At 38.4% G+C, this 22,084-nt stretch overlaps 1 protein-coding gene across 8 annotated transcripts in view; it reads right to left on the bottom strand.

Moving 5' to 3' along the window:
* The window catches only part of LMO7 (LIM domain 7), a 269,766-nt gene that overhangs the window by 64,420 nt on the left and 183,262 nt on the right, over positions 1-22,084 (bottom strand). For all 8 annotated transcript variants that reach the window (XM_060191528.1, XM_060191532.1, XM_016192063.2 and 5 more), the window contains 3 exons: positions 7,682-7,712; positions 6,595-6,708; positions 2,492-2,690 (listed from right to left, as the gene is read on the bottom strand). In XM_060191528.1, coding sequence (XP_060047511.1) covers positions 2,492-2,690; positions 6,595-6,708; positions 7,682-7,712 — 344 coding nt within the window. The remainder of the gene's footprint in view (positions 1-2,491; positions 2,691-6,594; positions 6,709-7,681; positions 7,713-22,084) is intronic.

The raw sequence follows: 22,084 nt of genomic DNA, 5'->3' as shown, positions 1-22,084 counted from the left end.
GCTATGAAAAAGTCACACCTAGATACCAAACAGTCAACAGAAGCGACATTGTTTAAACAGTCAGCTATTGAATAGTCTTTCACATTTTAAATATTTTAAAACCTGTTATGGTATGTGTATTTATTCATTTGTTTATTTATTTAATGAGAGGGAGTATGGATTAAAAGACAGAAATGAGCATACTCATGAAGTAGTAGAGATCAATTTCAGGGTTCCAGATATACAAGTCCTGTACTCCACTGGTGTCACTTTCCAAGTCACCCCGGTTTTTGCTTTTTAAGTTCACTACTATTATGAAAGCTTGGAGGGTTGTTTGTTTGTTTGTTGTTACAATGCTTTCATTTGTGGATTTGTTTTATTTTTGAAAAAATATATACATTTACTTATATTTACATCAAAAGGATGACGTAAAAAGAGTGAATTTAGTTAATGATGTACATAATGAAAAGTTTAGGACTACTGTAATGTGCTCTAAAGTATCTGCAGAATTATGATAGATGAATTAATCTGAAGAGAGGGTATATTTATTGTCTAAATAAAGTAAAAAATTTAAATTAGGTGATAGATCCATGGTTGTTGACTACAAATTCTTCCAACATTGATACCAGAAGTCCAGAAGTTTTTTTTTTTTTTTTTTGCCTCTAAGGTTATTGCTGGGGCTCAGTACTGCATTATGAATCTACTGCTCCTGGTGGCCATCTTTCCTATTGTGTTGCCCTTGTTGTTATTGTTGCTATTGCTGTTATTGTTGTTGGATAGGACAGAGAAATCAAGAGAAGGTAAGACAGAAGGATAGACACCTACAGAACTGCTTCACCACCCGTGAAGCGACCCCTCTGCAGGTGGAGAGTGGGGGCTAGAACTGGGATCCTTGTGCACGTCCTTGCAATGTGAGCCTAACCCGCTGTGCTACTGCCTGTCCCCCAGTCCCCAAGTCTTTTATAAAGAAAACATTAGAACAAACATTTAAGCAATATTCAAGATGAATAACCAAAACCAAAACATAATTTGTTAGAAGCTAGCAAAAATTCACCAGAAGAGTTATTTTGTTTGTAACCTAGGTCACCTGCATATTAGATGTCAAGATCATCAAAAACTGGTAGGGATATGGGCCTCTTGGAATATACTTAAAATAGACTTACTAGCTTTTTCCAAAATGGAGACCTCAAATATTCATCTGCAATACTCTTGACTTTAAGTTCATGATTAGTCAAATATTTGTTCTGCTTTATATATAAACTCTTTTTCATCAGCCACAAAGTTCCAGATGCTACCATGATGCCAACCTGACTTACCTGGGTAAGCAACCCCACCAATGTGTCCTGGAGCCCCATCCCCTCAGATTCCTGCCCCACTATGGAAAGAGAGAGACAGGCTGGGAGTATGGGTCGACCTGTCAATGCCCATGTTCAATAGGGAAGTAATTATAGAAGCCCAGACCTTCCACCTTCTGTACCCCATAATGATTCTGGGTCCATACTCCCAGAGGAATAAAGAATAGGAAAGCTATCAGGGAGGGGATGGGATATGGAGCTCTGATGGTGGGAATTGTGTGGAACTGCACCACTCTCATCCTATGGTCTTGTCAATATTCACCATTTTATAAATAAAAATTAAAAAAACTCTTTTGTTGGTCGTGCTAAATGTGTTAGAAGCACAGCAGTATGCCATAGAACTTTAACTTATGCTTTTAGTCTAGTAAAATTTCTAAGACTTGCATTTAATAATTTACTTGACCATAATATCATTTTGAAAGGTTTCTCCCCACAACTGAATGAATTGCATTAATATGTTCCTTTCACATTCTGGGTTTACTCTGGCCTTAATAGTACCAAAAGATATTTCCTAGCACCATACTAATTTATAATTTAATCTACCAAGGTTTAGCACCATATATCATGAGAGATACAAATCAGTTATTTTATTGGCTAGAGATAATTATTAAAATATCATTTGTTTACGAAAAATATATCTGGTGGGAGGGCAGGCAGCGGCGCACCCAGTTAGGTGCACATAACACTAATCTGTTTCCTTCCAAACTTATTCTTAAATATGAAAAAATACACGAAACTAACACCTTAATGTTGATAATATAGTGAACAAGAAAAAAATTTAAAGGGGGGGAACATCCTCCAGTTACATATGTCTTTATGAAAAACCTAGTCTTTATGAAATTTTTACCTCAATAGCTTTCACTGCACCTTCCACATTCCCAGTGTTTGCTGTAAACCACCAAAGACTGACAGTCAAAAATGAACTTGTCTTGGAGCCAGGCGGTAGAATACCTGGTTAAGCAGACACATTACAGTGCACAAGGACTGAGGGTCAATCCCCTGGCCCCCACCTACAAAGGGGGCAGCTTTAGAATTGGTGAAGCAAGTCTGCAGGCATCTCTCTTTCCCTTTCCCTCTGTATCTCCCCTAACCTCTCAATTTTTCTCTGATTTCACCCAATAAAGAAATACTTTTAAAAAATTTTAAAGAAAACTTGCCTTCACGTGCCCCTGTCAATGTGATATCAGAGGAAAAGCTTGTGAATGACCGAGAACCCAAAGAGTCCAAGCTTTCAAATGAATCTTCTCTATTATGGTTGCCTGGAAGAGCAGGAAATTCTCCACGTTCAGAACACCAGATATCACCGTAACCACTGTCCCTGCCACTTCTTTTCAGACAGTTGGAGTCTTCAAGTGCCTAGAAGTTTTGTTGTTGTTTTTTTTAAAGAATAGCAAGTTAGTATAAATTTCAAAAATATAATTAATGATTGTTTGCATGGCTTACATTGTTTTTTATTTGGTAGGTAAGGCAAGCTGACTCCACTTTTAAATGTAAGGAAAAAATCCTGATCATAAAAAACTATCTTCTCATAACTAATATGTGCTACTCAATATAACAGTAAGGAGTTATTTAATACTATTTAATAAAGTGATATAGTCTATTAAAAATAAGGCAGAAAGAACAGTTTAATTGAGAGCTCAAGAACAAGATAACATTCAATTTTAAAATCCACTATTAGGAAATCAAAATGAAAAGCCAACCTTTTAGATATAAGCACAAGATTATATTCCTATATAAAACATAAACAATTTCTACTTTTTTTTTAAGAAAGAAACAGAGAGACAGAGAGAGAATGACACAGGAGGTGACAACATCAAACCTTCCTTCATTGCAATAAGAGCCAGGCTAGAACCTGGGTGGTGCATGTGGCAAAGCAACACCCTGCCCAAGTGAGCTGTTTACCCAGCCCAAAACATACATTCTTACATTCTCACAGTTAACAACAAAAAAGTCATTTTTTAAAAAAAGATTAAGGACAGTATATGTACATAGCACTAAAGGGCAGGGACAGCATGTGTACATAGCACTAAAGGGCAAGGTTAGCATGTGTACATAACAGAATTTATTTTCACTAATTAAGAAGCCTAAATATGAACCAGGGAAAGCAGACTTCTTTGCTGACCTATGAAACATTTTCTCTAAATCTCAGTAAAATGTGTGGTTCATATAGAGAAAGAGATATGACAAATTTATTCCCGTAGGTTTGTAAATCATAATGAATAAGTTTAGATAGACAGCGACAAAGAGTGAAAAAAGATCACAGCACAGATCAAAGCTTCCTTCAGTGTAGTGGGGGCCTGGCTTGAACTTGGGTAGCATGCATAGTAAAGCATCACACTATACAAGTCAGCTATTTTGCTGGTCCTCAAAATAAGCATCTTAAATGACATCCTTCTAAGAAAGTCTATAGCAAAATACAACCAGACTTTGTAAAATTAAGACTTAAGTCCTTCACAGAGTCTTAATCTGTAATAACTGTAAGATAACTAATTGTTCAATAATTCTAAATGAGTCAATGTCATTATAATAAAAATCAGGAAATTCCCATATTGGCTTTAGTAATTGAATCAGATGGTCTAGCTGGGTATTTATACTATTTTTCCAACTTTTAATTATGAAAATTCTCAACAGAACAGAAACTTGGGGAGAAAAGAATATTTATAATGAATAATTAGCAGTTACCCCAGGCATCCTTTTTGTAAAACCAGATCTGAGAATTTATGAGTGAATTGCTTTTTGACAAGTGTTTAAAGCACCCAAAAATTCTAGAAGATTTAGATGATATTTCATATACTACATAATGCCAAGTATCGTGACACTAGAGTTGCTATCATGTTATGAAAATGCCAGTACCTCCTTGTACCTATTTTGAAACAGATGGCAAAGCTGAGCCTAAGGCTTGTACCACCAAAACACTTCTTAAAATGTAGAAGAGACTCTCAGTCAGTCCACAGATCCATCAAGTTTCTTAGACATGTATTGACTGCTGAACAGCAAGGTGAGTTTTGACTTCATAACAGACCACCTCGGTTATAAAATTTCCCATGTCTGATCCTGTTGCCCATTTTTCAAAAGAGGACTTCACTCTGATGAGCAAGCTGAATGGCTCACCTCCAATTTATAGATGACTGAGATGCAACTGCATAGCCCCATATTATTCCATTGGCATTTTGGCTAATGAAGAATTTCATTTAAAAGTCTGAGGGAAATGGGAGCCAGGCGGTAGTGCAGCGGGTTAAGCACAGGCAGCGCAAAGCGCAAGGACCAGAGCAAGGATCCTGGTTTGAGCCCCCAACTCCCCACCTGCAGGGGAGTTGCTTCACAGGAGGTGAAGCAGAACTGCAGGTGTCTATCTTTCTCTCCCCTCTCTGTCTTCCCCTCCTCTCTCAATTTCTCTCTGTCCTATATAATAATGATTAACATCAACAACAACAATAATAACTGCAACAATGAAACAAGGGCAACAAAAGGGAATAAATAAATATTTTTTAAAATTCTGAGGGAGTCTTTTTTGTTTTAACAGAAATGCAAAACAAGAGTAATATATTCACATGTCTCCTGTGGCTATGCCCACTTGATAATAATGGAATAGAACCACAACTGTTGAATCAAACAGAAAATCTTTTTTCAGGACTCAGATTTTGAACTGGTGGCAGCAGACAGTCTCTAATGTAGCACTCCCAGCACAAACGAGTTGTGTGTCCTTATCCCCCACTGATAGTCACCATAATTCTCATAGTCTTATAAACAGTTAGCAAGTTGGCTACTTTTTAATTAATTTATTTATTTATATTACTTTTGGGTACGTTCTTGTGTTTCAACTCTTTATATTCCACATGAGTGAAACCATCCAGTAATTGTCTTTCACTCCCTTACTTAGGCCACTAAATATAATTTCCTATTACTGCATCTCATAAATGAAGTTTTTATAGAACCATAGTCAAGAACATGACACTCCTCAAATGGCCCTTATGCATTTAAAAGCTAAAATACTGATCCCAGTAAATGAAAAACTATAAATATGTTTAAAATAAGGATACAGGGAGTCAGGCGGTAGCGCAACAGGTTAAGCGTGCATGGCGCAAAGCGCAAGGACCAGTGTAAGAAACCTGGTTCGAGCCCCCGGCTCCCCACCTGTAGGGGCGTCACTTCACAGACAGTGAAGCAGGTCTGCAGGTGTCTATCTTTCTCTCCCCCTCTTTGTCTTCCCCTCCTCTCTCCATTTCTCTCTGTCCTATCCAACAATGACGACAACAACAATAACAACTACAACAACAATGAAAAAAAAGGGCAACAAAAGGGAAAATAAATAAATATATATTTTTTAAAATGTTAAATTACTAATAAAATAAAAATAAAATAAGGATACAGGGAGTCAGGTGGTAGCACAGCATGTTAAGTGCACATGATTCAAAGCGCAAGGACCGTCTTAAGGATCCTGGTTTGAGCCCCTGGATCCCCACCTGCAGGGGGGTCGCTTTGTAAGCAGTGAAGCAGGTCTGCAGATGTCTGTCTTTCTCTCCCCCCTCTGCCTTCCCCTCCTCTCTCCTTTTCTCTCTGTCTTATCTAACAACGACGATATCAATAACAACAATAAAAAACAAGGGCAACAAAAGGGAAGATAAATAAATATTTTAAAAAATAAGGATACAAACTTCATGGCACAGCCTTTACTATTCATAGCATTTATACATATAAACAATGTGATAGATTTGTGCAGATATCGCACAGTGGACATAGCACAGGCAATAACTAAGACATTATATAAGTATATAATAAAGGAGTTGTCATGCATGTCAACAGTCCTCAAGCATCCACAGGCTGAGTCCATGATTATTACAGAATTAAGGTGTATAAATGTCTAAGAAGAAAATTATTGAAATGACTAAAATTAAAAAAATGCCTATTTATACCTACATCTTATGCCATGAAAATTACACCGAAATAGAAATACATATTGGTGATACTATAGTATGTTATTTGGTTCTTGGAAAAGTTATGACATTTTTTTCTGTTCTTCTATGCAAAAATGTGCCATGACTTTTCTGACAGCCCAACAGCAAATAAGGAGCAATTCTCTCTACTTGGTCTAAGCTCAAATAGAGCAAAGGTCATCAGAGCTGTCATAACGTATTATAAAGAAGTAGAAGGGGAAAAGTAAGTAGGAAGTGAAAGAAGCAGGAAAGGAGGAAGAGAAAGAGGACAACTACCCAGCAGTAGTATTGATAGTAGTCATCTCATACAGATATAGATGCCTTACCTTAATCAGAGCTTGTCCTAGAAGATTCTCAAATGCTTTCAAATTAAGGTAAGGGCCATTATAGTAAGGGTTACTTTGTGCTTTTCTTCCCAGCCAGTACAATGTTATCAAAACCTAAAAGTAAGATCAGTCTATTTAGTAACTAATTACAAGCTCAAAAAAAGGTAAGCATATAATTTTTAAAAAAAAGATAATTCTTTAAAATTATGCAAGGCCAGCCAGTGCACAGTGAGCAGTAGTGCACAGGACTAATAACAGCCCAAATTTGGAAGCAACACCAGATGTCCAGCAATGGATGAGTGGCTAAGAAAATGTGGTCTATCTACCAAACACTACTCAGCTGTTAAACGTTATGGAGTCATTTCCTTTGTTTTATCTTGGATAGTGCTTGGGAAAAAAAAAAAAAACATGTTAAAGGAGATAAGCCAAAGAAAGAAGGTGACCTCAATTAAAGGCAGAACTTAAGAAGCAAGGCAAGAAAAGGGAAACACAAAGTAAAACTTGGACTGGACTTGGTGAACTGCACCAAAGAGAAGAACTCTAGGAAAGAAGGGAGTGCGGGCTGCTGGGTGTTTCTGATTTAAGATGGTGGGTAGGACCTCTGTTGGGGTGAGAATGTCCAGACACTTATCACAGGGAGATGAGAAACTGTACCCAGGCACTAGCAACTGTATTATAGTCCATTAACTTCCCAAGAAATAAAGAAGAAAAAAAAAATTCAACAGCTATTTTTCATTAATAAAGTCATTTTCTTCTAGAAATTCTCCAAATATATGAAGAATATCATAGATACAACTCTACATTGAGCAACTAGTCAGAGTCCTCAGACATTGAGTGTTTTACCTTAAATCTGATTTGGTGTATTCTAATTTATTCCCCTAAAAAAAAATCTCAAAATACTTTAATCTCCTTAGTTGTATGTTTTAGCCATATTTAAATATATTTAAAGTCTGTGACTGGTTGATTTTTAGCAACAATTCCATTAGAAAAAAAAGCATAGATTATATCAGGTATTTTTAGACCCTACTGCCTTATTACAGAACATGTAAGAAAAAAACCATCATAGTTTCCATTAAATATAACTTACATTTTTCACTCTCCTATCGGTCTCTTCAGGCCTGTGGAGAATAAAAGGAAACATTAATATCTATGAACTTTAAATTTTTAATTGTTAGATAAGAAAAAAAACCTCATTTTTATTCTAACATTCTATGAATATTAATGCCACCTACAAGTTCAGGAACTTTGGACTGCATGCTAAGACAAGAATTTTTCCATATCCATTGAGTTCATAAGATGGTTAATTTTCTATAAAAACAAGTATCTATTTCTCATTACTTTACATTATAATAATTTAAAATGTATCACTTGCATTTTCATTTTAAACAGTTTAGACTCAACCAAAGGGGGCAGGGGAGAACTATATGATCAAGGCAGAAAACCCTCAAAAGAGGGTGGAGGGGATGACTAGATAAAGAAAAAACAGTTTTGCACTCAGTTTTCTTTTCTGCTGTAGGGTTTTTTCTTTTCTTTTTTTTTTTTTCTCTTCTTTTCCACTCAGCTTCCCCAAGGCAAAGTGCTCAAACACCATGAGCCTGCAGATGCTGAAAAGGACAATTTAAAAAAGCAGGCATGAAATCTTCCTAAAGAGATTGCACTTTATTACAAGAAGCTTGTGCTTTAATCCTTCACTTCTCTATATAATGATATTGATACGAAAAGTTAAGAAAATACAGATGTCATCACAATATTGAAGCAAAAACATGAGCTAACATAGGAATATGTTATTCCTAAACTAGTGAGCTATTCCCATGACTGGAGACAGTTCAGTACAATCACTGCCAACTCAGTAATGGAGGAAGAGGTGATGATCCCTAACCTCTTGGGTAACTTTCTAGTATAAGAGCCATAAGTAGTATGTTTGTGAGACAAAATATACATATATATATCACATAAATGTCATATACAGAGACAAAGGGCAAGCAATGAACCATCAGATATGTAATTTAGCTTTCAGAGAATCAATAAGACAGATATAATCCCCTCTTTCCTTAAAACAAGCAAGAACTGAAATGAACCTAAGAACAATAAGTACCTCCTACCTATCCCCAAAATAGATTATCAAAAATAAAATTCTTAGCTTTTATACTACTGTGAAAATGCAAATTTTTTAGATTGTTAACCCATTTGGAAGTAACTATTTCAGGCTAAATATACTCATGCTTTATGACCCAGATATGCTGTTTCTGGGTATGTACTCAATATACATGCTTACATATGCTTAGCAAAAGTCACAGAGGACAGTGTTTACAGAAGTTCCATTAAGGGGGTAGACAGCATAATGGTTATGCAAAGAGACTTTCATACCTGAGGCTCCAAAGTCCCAGGTTCAGTCCCCCATACCACCATAACCAGAGTTGGGCAGTGCTTTGGCTTAAAATAATAATAAGACAGAAGTCCCATTTTCACAATAGAAAAAAATGAAATCTGGTGTGTGTGTGTGTGTGTGTGTGTGTGTGTGTGTGTGTGTGTGTGTGTGTGTAGAATAGATAAGTTATGGAATAGACACACAATGAAATACTACTTGGCTGTAAGAGCAAACCTGTAACTGCCTGTAAGCATTCAGTTTCATAAACAATGGGAAGCTAAAGAAGCCAGGTACCGAATATATATTTTCTTATTTATGTCAAGTAAAAAAAGTGGGCAAAGCAAAAACATGTTAGAGGTTAGGTTGTAACTGCTTTGTAGGGGGAGTGATTGGGAAAAGAACGAAGAATTTAGAGTGTTGATGATTTCTTGTATTTTGATGTGGAAGTTGTTTACCTAAGAATAATCTGTAAAGTCTTTTTCCCCTCAGAGTACTGCTCATCTTGGTTTATGGTGGTTTGGGGGACTGATCCTGGGACTCTGGAGCCTCAGGCATAAGAGTCTCTTTGCATAACCATTCTGCTATGTACCACTTCTAAAGTCTTTAACCATACACTTGTGTCTCCTTTTCTGTATGTATATTGTTAAAAAATGATGAATAAAATTAATTTTTACAGCCCAAGAAGTCAAATAATAGCTTATAACTTAAGTAGAAACAAAATCAACTTGTAAAAATCAGTAAATTTTAATTTTGAAAGTATTACGAGAAATAAAATCATTAGAAACGGATAATAAAAAATAGTAAAATATAGTCTCTCTTTTTTTTAAGTTTTATTTCTATTTTCTTTTTTTTTAATATTTATTTTATTTATTTATTCCCTTTTGTTGCCCTTATTGTTTTATTGTTGTAGTTATTGTTGTTGTCGTTGTTGGATAGGACAGAGAGAAATGGAGAGACGAGGGGAAGACAGAGAGGAGGAGAGAAAGATAGACACCTGAAGACCTGCTTCACCGCCCGTGAAGTGACTCCCCTGCAGGTGGGGAGCCGGGGTTCGAACCGGGATCCTTATGCCGGTCCTTGTGCTTTGCGCCACCTGCGCTTAACCCGCTGCGCTACAGCCCGACTCCCAAAATACAGTCTCTTTTAAGAATAATTACTAACATGCACATCTCAGCAAGTTAGTCAAAGCATTAAAAACTGCATAATGTAATGTAAGTATGTTCTAGGCTGATTTTTTAAATTTTTTATTAGTGATTTAATAATGATTAACAAGATTATAAGATAACAGGGGCACATTTCCTTACAGTTCCTACCACCAGAGTTCCTTCCATATTCCTTCCCCTCCCTAGGAAGGTTTTCTATTTTTTATCCCTCAGGGAATATGGACCAAAATTCCTTATAGAGTGCAGAAGGTGAAAGGCCTGGCTTCTGTAAATGTTTCTCTGCTGTTTTGTTTTGTTTTGTTTTAATTTTGTTTGTGTGTGTGATTTAATAGTGATTAATAAGATTGCAAGATAACAGAGGTACATAGGGTGAAGTTTTTGACAATATTTACACTCAACACAAAGATTTCCACTTTCATAGTAGTCACACTAGAGGCAGAAAGAACCAAGTTATCTTGTACCTTTTTTCTATCTAATTCTGTATAATTATTTCTAATGCAATATACTCATTCCCTGTCTACTTTTCATTATCAGAAAGCAGTCATTGCAAAGACAAAGAGGAGCCTATTCTGTAATAAACACTCACAATAAGCAATGACCTTGACATTATAAGGCTTCACTCACTTCACATTCCCTTCTAAATATGAGTCTTCATAACAGGCTCTTGAACACAATGATAGGCCAGCCAAACCAGTGTCCTATCACTGAAATATAATGCCAAAAATTCAAGTTGTCAATGATTTGTTGGAGTCAATAGAGTTCACTGACATGTAACAAACACTTCACTGCATGGAAGTAACCGGGTGGCCTATGTCAAAAAAAAAAAAAGTATTTTTCAAAAGAAAAAGTTTGAGAGAAGAGAAGCTCACAATCTCTGTGAATCATCAGAACCAAAAGTGCATTTACTCTGACTATGTCCATCTGGGTAGTTTAACCTGCAAAGTTTCAGTTTTTTCCTGAAGTAACTGGGAATGTGCTACCTAACACAGTAAATTAGGAAACATTATACAAAGGTACTAAGAGTTCCTAGCACCATTAGTAAGTGCTCCTCAAGAAGCAATTAGCTGAATAATTTAGTCAAGTTTCAGAGTACAAAAGCAATACACAAAACCTGATTCTCATATAGTAACAATAAAACATCATAAAGAGAAATAATCCTGCTTACAACTGCATCAAAAAGAATAATATACCTAGGAATAAATTTATTCAAGGAGATGAAAGATCCATACACTAAAAGCAATGAAATAAGTTAAATAAGGCATAGAAATAAAATATATATTGCATGCTCAGTGCTCATGGGTTGAAAAATTAATATTGTTAAATTTTCCATGACTCAAAGTAATCTACATATTCAATGCAATTCCTATCAGAATTCTGATGTCATTTTTCAGAAATTTTAAAAAATTCTAAGATTCATTTAAAAAAATAAACAAGGCAATTTTAAAAACAAAGTTGGAAGCATCACTCTTCCTGATTTCAAACAATACTGCAAAACTATAGGAATCAGAAAGGTATGGTATATGCATGGAAATAGAGATCAATGAAACAGACTGAAAGATCCAAAATAAGCATATATGTCTATGGTCGGTAAATTTTTGACTAAAGAGAAACTTGAGAAACAAAATTTTCAGGGACTGGGTGGTGGTACACCTGGTTGAGCACACATTATACTGCATAAGGACCCTGGTTTGAGTCCCCAGTCTCCACCTGCAGAGGGGAAGCTTCATGAGAGGTGAAGCAGTGTTGCAGGTGTCTCTCTCCTACTCTATGAGCCCCTTCCCTCTCAATTCCTGGCTGTCACTATCCAATAAATAAATAAAAATAACCCAAAAATATTTAAAGAAACAAAATTCTCCTTGATATAAGGTGTTGGGGCACGTTAGTATTTTTAAAAAGTTATTTCTAGATTGTAAGCTATATGAGCACAGATCCCATCTTATTCACCAAGTTACTTGCAGGAACCTAATTAAGTCATGTGGAACCCCCATATATTAAGTTGAAATCAATCTGTATAATATTCCCTGTCTCTGATACTGTACCTGCTGATGCCAACCTAATCAATGCAACCAGTACCACCTCAGCATGTTTCACTTCAGACTGCATCCAGACATGTCAGGCTTGGAATGTGAACCCACCAGCTTCATCACTCTGGTGAGACCTTTCCTAGCTCATAGGACTCCTTAAATTCATTTCAGGTGGTTCACTTCTTAACAAAACCTCAAAACCTAGATATAGACCAGGGCCCATGAGATGAAGCATAAGAACATACATCCAGGAGTTGGGAAAAAAATATATACCTTAAAGCAAAAGTGCACAGTAGTTTGCAATGAATCAAGAAATGTAGCAAGCAAGCAGAAAGACTTAAAAAGACACCATAAAATACCTAATGAAATAGTTTCTACTTAGACCTAAATACCCTCCTCACCTACCTTCTATTGCACATCCCTCAATCTCTCTAAGACTAGCCCTTTCAGACAAAGTAAGGACTACAAAAGCTGAATAAGGCAAAGTAACTGACATACTTTAATGATGACTCTTCAGTAACTACCAGGCCACCCTATCACCTGGAGCCCTAGTCAGGGAGTCCTGGGATTCCCACATAGACATGATGGGCCTAGACCTCTAACAGATCCCTCTCACCACCTGTCACTGATCATCTCCATCAGGAACAACATAATGGACCCCTCTGTGGGCCCTTATTATACCTGACCCTCAATGTGAATCAACAATAGTAGGGAACGTTCCATTCTCCAAAGGGAGGTTGGATAGCACACTCCGCCTATCACCAGAGTATGATAGGTCCTGAAATTGGCACAGCCTGGAATGTTGACCACAGAATGTGAGCTCAGACCCACAGGGATGCAGAGGTTACATAGGATCCTGTGCTGAACATGGACCCCAGATCAGATAGATGGGGTTCACAGTTAACAATATTTATATACTTTTCCCATATTTGGAACCTACTCTCTTCCCTGATCCAGCTTTCTGGTCCTTTTTCCAACTGTGACACCATCCCCCCAAACAATAGCTTAGGTCACCTGCATATTGGACATCAAATTAGTAGGGTCATGGGCTCCTTGGAATATACCTAAAAGAGCTTTTTCCAAAATGGAGACCCCCAAATGTCCATCCATAATATTCTTGCCTTTAGGTTCATGATTATTCAACAATTTGCTCTACTTTCTATCTTAACTCTTTTTCAACCACCAGGATCCAGATGCTACCATTACGCCAACTGGACTTCCAAGGGTAGAAGACCCTGCCAATGTGTCCTGGAGCCTGCCCCACTAAGGAAAGAGAGATAGGCTGGAAGTATAGATCAACCTTTCAACGCCCATGTTCAGTGGGGAAGCAATTACAGAAGTCAGACCTTCTACCTTCTGCACTTCATAATGTCACTGGGTCCATGTTCCCAGAAGGTTAAAGAATAGGAAAGTTATCAGGGGAAGGAATGGGATATGGAGTTCTGGTGGTGGGAATTGTACCCCTCTTATCCTATAGTCTTGTCAGTGTTTCCATTTTATAAATAAAACTTAAAAATATATATATTGGGAGTCGGGCTGTAGTGCAGCGGGTTAAGCGCAGGTGGCGCAAAGCACAAGGACCGGCATAAGGATCCCGGTTCGAACCCCGGCTCCCCACCTGCAGGGGAGTCACTTCACGGGCGGTGAAGCAGGTCTTCAGGTGTCTATCTTTCTCTCCTCCTCTCTGTCTTCCCCTCCTCTCTCCATTTCTCTCTGTCCTATCCAACAACGACAACAACAATAATAACTACAACAATAAAACAACAAGGGCAACAAAAGGGAATAAATAAAATAAATATTTAAAATATATATATATATATATATTCCATATCTCTCCAACATCTTATTTATTTCATTTTATATGTATTACTATTATCTATTACATGCATGTATTTATTGTTTCTCCTCCAAAATTCAAGACAAACTGTTTTCTCTCATACTCTAATTACCTTAAAGTGGAGCCTACCACATGACATGGACAGAAACTTTATTTTATTAAAATTGCCTAGCATAGTACAAGGCAGGCCAACATATGCAGATATTGATTGAATATTTGTCTTATAGAAATATAAGTTAGCAAGAAAAAAAGTTAACATGACAAAAACTTAAGTTAAACATACTCTGTCAAAGAATAAATTACACTAGTTCATTTAAAATACATCTAAAAAATGGAGGACCCTCTCAACATTTCATCTGCACTATTCCAGCCTTTAGGTCCATAATTGGTCAACAGTTTTGGCTCTGTATGTTAACTCTCTTTTCAGCCACCAGATTCCAGATGTTAGCAGGATGCCAACCAGACTTCCCTGGACAGACAACCCCACCAATGTGCCTCGGAGCTCCACTTCCCCAGAGCCCTTCCCCAGTAGGGAAAGAGAGAGACAGACTGGGAGTATGGACCAACCTGTCAATGCCCATGTTCAGTGGGGAAGCAATTACAGAAGCCAGACCTTCCACCTTCTGCATCCCACAATGATCTTGGGTCCCAGAGGGCTAAAGAACAGGAAATCTATCAGGGAAGGGGATGGGATACAGAGGTCTGGTGGTGGGAATTGTGTGAAGTTGTACCCCTCTTATCCTATGGTTTTGTTAATGTTTCCTTTTTATAAATTAAAAAAAGAGATGGTGTATTGCACCGAAATAAAAGACTCTGGTGTGGTGGAGAGGGCTCAGGTCCTGGAACATGATGGCAGAGGAGGACCTAGAGGATGTTGTACTGTTATGTGGAAAACTGATAAATGTTACACATGTACTAACTATTGTATTTTACTGTTGACTGTAAACCATTAATCCTCCAATAAATATAAAAGTGTAAGATAGTCTTCCATGTTATTAATGGAATAGCTTTTGCAATTTCTTTGCTACTTAACAAAGGTTCCAAACAATATTCATCACAGTCCTCTGAACTTTCTATGAAAGGTGAGAAAGAGCCACAGATTCTCAAATGAACCAAGAGTGATTATATCCATTTGTCATCACCTGATCCTGATAGTCAGTGGCAATACTTTGAACCAAGAAGCTCCAAGTCTGATCCAAAGACATTTTTAAATACTAGTGTAAATCACCAATCAAGCATCATCTCTAAGAAAAGAAGCAGGAAAAAAAAATACATGGAAATACTCTGGCTCTCTGTGTGAGATCCTTTGCCAGGTCATCCCCTTCAAGGCACCTTGGCTAAGAGAGCAGCCACTGAGGTCAGAACTTCTAGGTGTGAATTCTGGCTTCACTTTTACTCACTGTGAGAACTTGGCTACTTTACTGCTTTCTGAGCTCTTAGTCACACCTGTAAAATGGGAAGATCAGAACCAGTTTCAGTGAGCGTTCAGTTTCAGAAGTCTGACAATTACTTAAGTCGGGCAGAAAGATAATAGAGACTTTTCCTCTCAACCTTACAGTACTTAGAGGACAGAAGCAGCAGAGGACAACCATGTTTCTCCACACATAAAGTCTGTACACCCCTTCTCCAAGAAGAGACATTTTTGTGACGCATAGGTCATGATACTCTTTTATATTTTGTTGTCCTCCTGTCATGTGGAAGGCATTAAGGAGAGGAAGTTTCAACCAGGGTTATTGCTAGGACTCTCTACCTGTGCTACAAATTTACCACTCCAGGTAGTCATTTTTTTTCATTTAACTCTTTAATAGAGACTAAGAGAAATTGAGGGGGGTAGGGAGAGAGAAAGAGAGACATCTGCAGCACTGCATAACCATTTCTGAACAGGGGGCCTGGACCTGGGTCCTTGCAGATTGTAATGTGTGCCAGGCAAGGAGAGGAAATTACTTCTAGAATAAAATCTAACAGAGGCCAAAGGAAACTGGTGTGACATTATTGTCATTGTGTAAACATCCATGCTGGCACCAAACCAGTCTCTTGCCTTTCTTCTTCTACCAGGTCCTAGATTAGCCAACACTTTTAAATTTTTCAAAAGCTCCACATCTGGGAGGGGAAAAAGGGGGACAACTGAATGACTAAAAATCTTTCTCGCTCATACACTTACACACACACACCTTGAGAACAAAACATTAAAGGCTAACATCCAGAGTGTTCTACAGCTGCACCAAAAAGTATTATTAAGTATCTTCCACTTATACAAAAAGCTAACAGTGGACCTAAAAGCAGGAACCCACCACAGTAACTTCCTAGATTTTCTTCTGATGGACAGCAGAGAACTAGGGGGCTTTACCTCTTTAGTCAACCAGGAAAGAATACAAATGTTCGGACATAAGTTACCTAAAGTCACACAGCAGACCAAGGACAAAGCAGTGGAGAACATTGTCCCCTAAGTAAGAGTAAAACTTCATGAAATTAAGGGAGGCAGGCAGTAGCACAGCAGGTTAAGCGCAGGTGGTATAAAGCACAAGGGCCAGCGTATGGATCCTGGTTCAAACACCCAGCTCTCCACCTGCAGGGGAATCACTTCACAAGCGGTGAAGCAGGTCTGCAAGTGTCTGTCTTTCTCTCCCCCGTCTTTTCCCTCCTCTCTCCATTTCTCTCTGTCCTATCCAACACAACTACATCAATAACAACAACAATAAAACAACAAGGGTAAAAAAAGGGAATAAATAAATAATATATTTTTTAAATCATTAAAAAAAACTCCATGAAGTTAGAAACAGAATGTCGTTCTAATGTTTCTCTCCCATTTCTCGGTCCTCTTTTCTCTCGGAGTGCCAGCATGCATCTGCAGCACTGGCAGGCCCCATTCCTCCTGCTCTGCACCAGTCTCATAACCCCAAACCATCTTTCCTCCTCAAATCCCAAACCCCATCTTGACCATGCCAACTTTGATTAAGGCCAACATAGCTTTCTGACTGAAAGATTAAATAAAGAAAAACCTGCTATTAAAAAAACATACTGGGACCAAAGAGATAGTTCACCTGGGAGGACGCTTGCTTTGCCATGTACCAGACCCAAGTCTGAGACAGTGGGACACAATATGGGGGCACTCTGGTACTAGGAGAGGCTTTAGGGCTGTGGTGTCTCTCTCTTCCTCTCTCTACCTAAAAAGGTCAACCTGAAGAGAGAGAAGACCCTTGCAATGACCAAAAATACTCATCTTTGGAGGGCAGGTGTCTAATGGGTTGAGTATATACCCGAGTTTGATCCTCCCACAGAGGAGCATCATGGACAGCACCAAGGATGAAAATAGCACCAATGCCGATGGAGCAGTGCTGTGTTGCCTCAGTCTCCCCTCCCTCACTCCTAGTTTAAAACAAGACTGAGTGGGGGCCAGACACTGGCACAATTAGTTGAGCATGCAGGACACCATGTGCAAGGACCCAGGTTCAAGCTCAGCTCCCCCATGCAGGGGGTCGGGGCTGGTGAAGCAGGTCTGTAGGTGTCTACCTTTCTCTCTCCCTTTTCTATCTCCTCTTCCCCTGTCAATTTATCTCGGTCCTATCAAATAAAATAGAAAGAAGGAAGAAGAAGGGAAGGAGGGAGGGAAAGCTGGCTGCTAGAAAAGGTAAATTTGTTGTACAAGTGCCAAGCCCCAGCAATAATCCTAGTGGGGGTGGGGGGAGGTTGTAGGCCAGGGAAGCAGTTCTGTGTTATCACTGATATGCCACACCCTGGGCTTGTTAATATATATGAACAATAAAGAAACAACTCATGCTGGGATTTCTGATAGAGGAGGGGTATTTTTGCCCCCACTACCATAGAGGAAGGATTTCCTGACATTCTAATAGACAAGATTAGAATTTTGACCTATCTACCACTACTACCATGTAACAGTCTATGATGAGGAACATGAGATTCTGTAGAGGGTGTAGACAGAGCTTTCTAGCCCATCTAGTTTTTCTCTCCCTCATTCAGTCTTCCATTTAGCCCTAATCCTGCAATCTCACTACCTTTTTTGAGAATAAGCTTCCAGTTTTATTCTTCAGAACAACAGCTGCTCACTGAGTGACTGTGTTCCCGGGCATTCACTTCCTGGGGGTATTTCCTGAGCAAGGGGCCCAACCCTTTTAGAGCTAGTTTGAGCCCTGCCCTGCCCTGCCCTGCCCTGCCCTGCCCTGCCCTGCACTGTCCTGTGTGGCACCAGCTGACTTGGAGGTTTCCACTTGGAAACCAGGAATGAGGTTAAGTTGAAGAAGGTGGGCTCACTCCAGATAGTTGGACCCTCTCCAAACCACTAAGTAATCTCTGCCCTTCAATTGTTTCTTAAGAAATCTAGCCACCTGCTCACAACTTTAAAATATAATTAAGGAATAAGGTCCTGAGTCATGGTTTCATAAATGGCTACAAGTAGAAAATAAATGTGGAAAACATCTGGTTTGAATCTGTCAGATAAATATGGGGTAAGGACAGAGCTGATTCCAAGGAGCTTATCTTTCTTCATGAGAGTGTGCTGGCATTTCATATAAGAAACGAGACTGTCTGTCCCCAAAATGGGAAAGAGGAATCCTAACAACGTGAGAATATTAAGTAAAAAATTTAAGAAACAGTGAGAAAACAATTTATTTTCCCACTTTATTGGGGTGTTAGTGGTTTACAAAGCAGTTGTTGACACATAGGTATAACTCCTCATCTCATCATGACAGTTGTCTGCAAGAAATTGTCTCCCACAACCTAGGACTATTGCCACCATCCTACACTAGGACCTAGAACCCCTTCATCCCCTCCCATTGCCTCCTTTCTAACTCTACTGCCTATGAGAAAATAGCTTGTTTTTAAATTCAAAATGCAAGGATCAAAGAAGGAGTTTATGGCTGTCTCAGGTAATGGATCCTTCTTATTTTTCTTCTTTTTTTTTTTAATTAACAGATGATTTATATTTTCTATTAGTAGAAACTCATCCATTGTATTATTAAAAATAGAAACTACCACATTTCTCTAATGACTGTCAAATAATATGGATATTTTAAAAGGATGAATTCTTGGAATATAAAAAAAATCACTCTTCTCTCAGAAAGTAAGCGGCTTTCAAAAAGTAAGAATTTGAAATTCTTCCTTCCTTTCCTCCCACCTTCATCTCTAAAAATGAAACTGCATTTCATCTGACCATCTTCCAGTGATGTTAGACACATGTGACTCAACACTTTCAATATGCTATTGCTACAAAATGCAGCTCTGCCTGATTACTGTGGAAACTGTCTAAATGACACTTGAGAAAAATAGCACTATACCTCAAGATAATTAATCAGCACAAGTAAACTTGATGATCCCTGTCCTATGTGAGGAGAAACTCTTAGAAATTCAACAGTTTTTTTCCCCTCACAACATAATGCTTTGTCCAAACATGAAAACTGAGTAAATACCCTCTTGTTAAAAAAAATAATTTGTTATTAAATCTCACACCCCCTCCTACACACCACTAAGAATAGCTAGGCTTTACCTAAAAGGGGAAGGGAAGAAAATGCATGCATTCAAAAGTACTGGCACAAGTTCCACTTAAAAAATGAAACTGATGACTGCTGTTGCAGGAACTGAAAGATTTTATTTCTACCTCTCAACCAGAGCCTTCCTGCCATCTTTTTCTACTCTGCAAAAAAAAAAAAATGGTAGCTATTACATAAAAGTGATTTCACAACTAACACTCACACATGTATACCTGGGTAGACAGCAACCCCAACAGACAATTCCAAAGTATGTATGATCTAAGAATAAATGAAGTCATGGCATTCAATTACATGGACATGGGACAAGGGGCCAGGTGGTAGTGCACCTGGTACAGGGCACACATTAGCATGTACAAGAACCCAGGTTCAATCCCCCAGCCCTTGCCTGCAGGGGAAAAGCTTCATGAGGGGGTGAAGCAGGGCTGCTGGTGTCTCTTCCTCTCCCAATCTATCTCCTTCTCTCCTGTCAATTTCTCTCTATCCTATCTTTTGTCTTATCAAGTCAAGAGGAAAAAAAAAAACTGGGGTGAGAAGTGATCTGAGAGGATATCAACTACAGACTCAGCATAATAATACTTTCGTAGGTGTGATGCTAGGTAGGTAACAGTAGCAATGGAGATAGCAGGCTTTGATTTTAGGCATATTACATAAAAAGGTAGACTGAGTATTTGGCAAGTAAAACCACAAGATATTCAAAGTGGAAATCTAGGCTGGAGACATGAAATGGGGAGTTGTCAGTACATAAGGGTTAATATGGGAAGGAGAAACCCCAGAAGCAGAATGAAGGACTTTAGAATGTGATCAGATAGGTATTAAAGAGAAAAGAACAAGATAGTGGAAGCAGAGTTAGAAATGTTGAGAGGAGAAGGACTAGGAACTGCTGAGCAATTTTCTATTTTGTAGTCTTTTTCCAAAAGATTTAATTAGACAAAGAGATATAATTTCAAAATGATTTAATTAGACACTGAAGTGTAGCAGCATACATGGTGTGAGAGAACCTAGGGTCTCAGGTATATAAGTTCTGAGTTGCCTCCCTGCCTGCTAAAAGTTTTCTTAATTTTTATATCTTACACACACAAAAAAACACATGGGCAGAGACACAAAAATCAATTACTAATCACATCACCTTGAAGAAAAAGATGAAATATTAATATCAAAAGTCTTATCAAAAGCACTGATATCCCTTGATACAATTTCAGATAATATTGAACTAATTTAGGTGTCCTTTCAGATATGAGTTCAGATATGTAGTATAATGATATTGAAACAACTACATACCATGTGACAAAATCTCATTCAAGGACACCGTTTTTCAAATGTTACCATGCAACATAAGGGATCGGTGGCATTTTAAAAGAACTTAATGAATAAAACCCAAGAAGCATTGCACTCTATATATTCTTCTTGAATAGGAAATTAGAAGTCTTGTAAAAAGATATTTTACGGGAGTTGGGCAGTAGCACAGCAAACCCACACATGGCACAAAGCGCACATGGCGCAAAGGGCAAGGACTGACATAAGGATCCCAGTTTGAGCCCTCAGTTCCCCACCTACAGGGGAGTCGCTTCACAGGCGGTGAAGCAGGTCAGCAGCTGTCTGACTTTCTCTCCCCCTCTCTGTCTTCCCCTCCTCTCTCCATTTCTCTCTGTCCTATCCAACAAGGACATCAATAATAACAACAACTAAACAAGGGCAACAAAAGGGAATAAATAAGTAAATAAATAAAACCTAAAAAAAGATATTTTACATACACACTAAAAATTCAATTTCTCTGCCTTTGGAAAATTACTTAAACCTTTTTACAATTTTTATTTATAAAATGGAAATATTAAATTACTTAAATCTTAATGGACACTGGAATTAATGAAGTAGTATCCATGCTTAGCTATACAATTTATTAATAATTACCTTTATTAAACTACTCATTTGAATCATTATGTTGGTGGTTCTACATTATATCCATTAATCCATACAGCAATCTACAGATTTAGAGATTAAGAAACTGGGATTCTAAAAGCTTAAGCAATTTTGCTTCTTCTTCTAGCGTTTGCCCTTCTTCCACAGCCAGTCAACAGCGTCAGGTTGAGCCTGATGTAAAGTTTCAAGACCTCCTTTGAATCTGGAGAGGTGGCAGTCGTTGACTATGTGGGTCATAGTCTGTCTGTAGCCGCAGGGGCAGTTCGGGTCGTCTCTGGCTCCCCAGCGATGGAACATAGCGGCGCACCGGCCATGGCCTGTTCGATAGCGATTGAGGAGGGCCCAATCATAACGTGCTAGGTCAAAGCCGGTTGACACTTGCAGGGGTCTGTGATGAGGTGTTTGTTCTTTACCTCAGCTGACTGCCAACTCTGTATCCAAGAGTCTGGAACAGAGAAGTTCAGTGTAGGCATAGGGGACCAGATTGGGTGACGAGACGTCAAGCGTTGGACAGGGTGGGTGAAGATATCCGCGTATACTGGCAGGTCCAGTCGAGCGCAGACGTGGGAAATGAACTTAGATGATGCCGCATCCCGACGAATATCTGGCGGGGTGATGTTGCTAAGAACTGGCAGCCATGGAACCGGGGTGGAACAGATGGTTCCAGAAATTATCCT

Source organism: Erinaceus europaeus, chromosome 5, assembly GCF_950295315.1.
Source record: "Erinaceus europaeus chromosome 5, mEriEur2.1, whole genome shotgun sequence".
In the NCBI taxonomy this organism is placed as follows: Eukaryota; Metazoa; Chordata; class Mammalia; order Eulipotyphla; family Erinaceidae; genus Erinaceus; species Erinaceus europaeus.
This window is presented reverse-complemented; position numbering and strand designations above follow the sequence as displayed.